Genomic DNA, 3426 nt, shown 5'->3' with positions numbered 1-3426 from the left:
AGCTAGTATAATATACACGTAGGACTAATATAAAATAAATATTTTTTTTCACATTTAGTTTTCTCTCAATTTTTTTTCAATTACCAATATATTATGCAAAATTATATTTACATAAATGATCCTGTACTTGATATGTGTGTGTCATGTTGGATGTCCAAGTTGAATACGACATAACAAAATGAATCACCTTATTTTTTCTTACCTAAGGGATCGTTTAGTTGTATATAATTATAATTATACTGTAGTTGTAACTATATATAAATATAAATTCGGTGTTTGATTTGATGTTTTTAACTTCAACTGCTGCGTAGTAACTGTAGGAGAAGACCCAACTACACTCAAATTGATTGTAGTTTCACCTACAGTAGTTTGAGAGAATAACTTTAAGCAAAAGATAAGCTTACTTCCATAATTATTTTAAAAATAAAAATAAAATGTGCTTGATACCTGACAATTAACTGTAAATGGTGAGGCACAACATATCTGTTGTCAAGATCAATTCCATTTTTTGTAGCATATCTTTCATCATTTCTNACTATAGGGCGAATTCGAGCTCGGTACCCGGGGATCCTCTAGAGTCGACCTGCAGGCATGCAAGCTTAATTGGTATTTTAAATCTGGAATGTGCTGTCCGACCTCCGGGAAGTAAAAGCGATGCAATTCCTGATGAAGCCACAGCCAAAACTATTTCAGCTTCAGAACGAAGCTTTGCTATTATTGTTTGCCAGAGATATGTTTTTCCTGTTCCCCCATGGCCGTAAACAAAAAACACACCTCCTTTATTTTCATAAACGGATGCCAAAACAGAACGATACACCGCTAACTGCTCAGTATTTAAACCATTGTATAGGGTTTCGTGTTCATTTCTCAATGCATCTGTGTCGTAATCCATCTCTTCTCTCAAAAGTCTATTGCCTATGTCTTCTATAAGCAATCGGTTCGGAATAGGAAGCTTGAACTGAGAGAGAGAGCTGCCATTTTTGTTGAATAATACTTCCAATTCATATAATACATAATTTTGCAATTCCTCCTGTGGTATTTTAAGGCTGGAAATTCTTAAAACTTCTTTTAATCTATATGTAATATTATCAGCCATTAATTTCCAAAAATCGTTAAACAATTTTGTTGGATCCGATACCTCACAAAACATTATTATCGAAACAAATAGCTGCCTCAAGTCTAAAGCGGACGACCAATAAGATGCTTCATTTAATGCCTGATGCCATTCTAAATCATCACCGAGCAAACCAAGTGCATCACAAGCAGCACGAAATGTTTCATAGAGAATACCATTGACGGTTCTGATTTCATCAAAATTTCTAGGCCCCCTAACTTTATTTAAGAGCATTCTCATAAAATTAAGTTCACCAGAATTCGGATGAATGTACACAATCCTTCCTATACGATTTCCTCTTTTTCGTCTCGACCAAAATTTGTCAGAAGGATGCCATACCCATTTTTTAGGAAATTCTACATAGGTTAATTCACGGGCATCATCATAGATTCTATTCATTGCCATCCATTCTGTAAACATAGTTTTTTCGATATTGCATCGATTCACAACATTAAGTAAATTTACTCCTTCATGATACACGACATTATTCATAAACTGCATGTGAATTGTTAATCGTTCTACTGTAGGTTCTCTATGATGTATATCAAATTCAAATAATCTCCAGATAGCTTCATATGCCGATAAATATCTGCAATCTAAAAACCTTTTTATTTCATCAAGACCGTCATATTGTTTCTTGGAATTTACTTCGGTTGTTAAACAACTATCTTCGATCACTGCCCGCATTCTATCTGGGCCTTTGTTTATATACTTAAACAAATATTTAATAAGCATCGATTTGTTACACCACTCAACATTTATATGTGCTTGATACCTGACAATTAACTGTAAATGGTGAGGCACAACATATCTGTTGTCAAGATCAATTCCATTTTTTGTAGCATATCTTTCATCATTTCTTCTTCTATAAATAGCAAACCCATTTTCATCAAAAGATGTCTCTACTCGAAATTCTTTTGGAAAATGCTTGGAACATTGACCTTTTTTCATGCATGGCGCTTTAGAATTTGCTTGTCCACATGGGCCATGAATCATAAACTTTGTAACGGTTGCATATCCAATCGGGTCAATATTTTTATCAGGAATTTCTGCAGAAATAATCGAATCAATATCCGTAGGTGTTGGTAGCTTATTATCTGCGTGAAGCCACACCAAAATATGAACATGTGGAAGGCCTCTTTTTTGAAATTCGATCGTATATAAATCTAGAAAGAGAAAAATAGCAAAAAAGGGTAAGAATTTAAACATATCAAAAGCCAAATAAAAGGAAAAAAAAAAGATAAAAAAGGAATAATTCATTTGCGGTAAAAAAATAACATACCAGCAATGGTATTTCCAAAAAATACACCTTGTTTAATTTCCGCCATCAATGCATCAACTTTTATCTTGAAAACTCTGCAGACGATGTCAGGACGATCTTCAGATTTTTGCCCGGGAACAAATTACAGAGCATTTTGTATTTCCAACCATTGTGTGTTGCAAGTAAATGTGATAAATAAATCGGGATGCCCGCAGTGTCTACAAATAGCAATTGCATCGTGATAGTTTTGAATCATATATCGTGGACCTCCTGTGAAGCTGGATGGCAAAATAATTTTTTTACCAATAGCATCGCCGTCGACATCACCTGCAACAACAGCATCTTTTATACCTCTATAGATTTCCGATCGCAAATCTGATTGATTTTTTCTAATATAATCAAGTCGTTCTTCTTCAACACACGAAAAAGCATCAACAATATATTGCTGAAAAAGTTTGCCTCCACTGATTAGAGTCCTTCCTTCCTCTAATCTATTGTGCATCCTATAGGCATAAAACTCACGCATTGTAACATGTTTCCTGCAACCTATTTTTCTTTGTGATGACTCATTATATTTTATGCCTATTCTGAAACCATCTTCACCATATGGAAATAAAATGGGATATTGCATGGCCATAAAAGAAGGATGTAAATCACTAATCCGTTTTAAATTCTTTGTCTTATACTCCACGACAATATCTCGTTGTCGGTCAGCAGAGCCCAAATCATCCACTATTAAGCCGGCAATTTCAGAAGCTGCTGGAGGATTATACTGCGCCATATTTTCACCACGATTTCCAATCAGTCTCAAGCGAATAGGCATATAATCAGTTTCTCTAAATCGATCTCTTGCCATTCGAAACACTTTTACTAATTCATTTTTATCATCAAACATTTCTATGAGACGTTGAATCAAATCTCTATCAATGTTTCGAAGCTCGTCAACATTATCGAATGCTTTCATTCTGTTACCAACCTCATTTTCAGTATCGCAAATATATAACTGAGCAAATTTAGGTCGTTCTCCGTCAAACGGAAGTAACGAACCCAT

General features: G+C 34.6%; 1 protein-coding gene across 1 annotated transcript; it reads right to left on the bottom strand.

Moving 5' to 3' along the window:
* Positions 536-3426, bottom strand: LOC109714116. Its single transcript, XM_020238554.1, has 3 exons — positions 2679-3426; positions 2397-2492; positions 536-2280 (listed from the first exon to the last, which is right to left on the bottom strand). Exons 1-3 carry the CDS (start codon positions 3424-3426, stop codon positions 536-538), a joined length of 2589 nt encoding a protein of 862 aa, XP_020094143.1.

Source organism: Ananas comosus, linkage group 8 (assembly GCF_001540865.1).
Source record: "Ananas comosus cultivar F153 linkage group 8, ASM154086v1, whole genome shotgun sequence".
Classification (NCBI taxonomy): Eukaryota; Viridiplantae; Streptophyta; class Magnoliopsida; order Poales; family Bromeliaceae; genus Ananas; species Ananas comosus.
The sequence above is the reverse complement of the archived record's forward strand: the minus strand, read 5'-3'. Positions and strand labels throughout refer to the sequence as shown.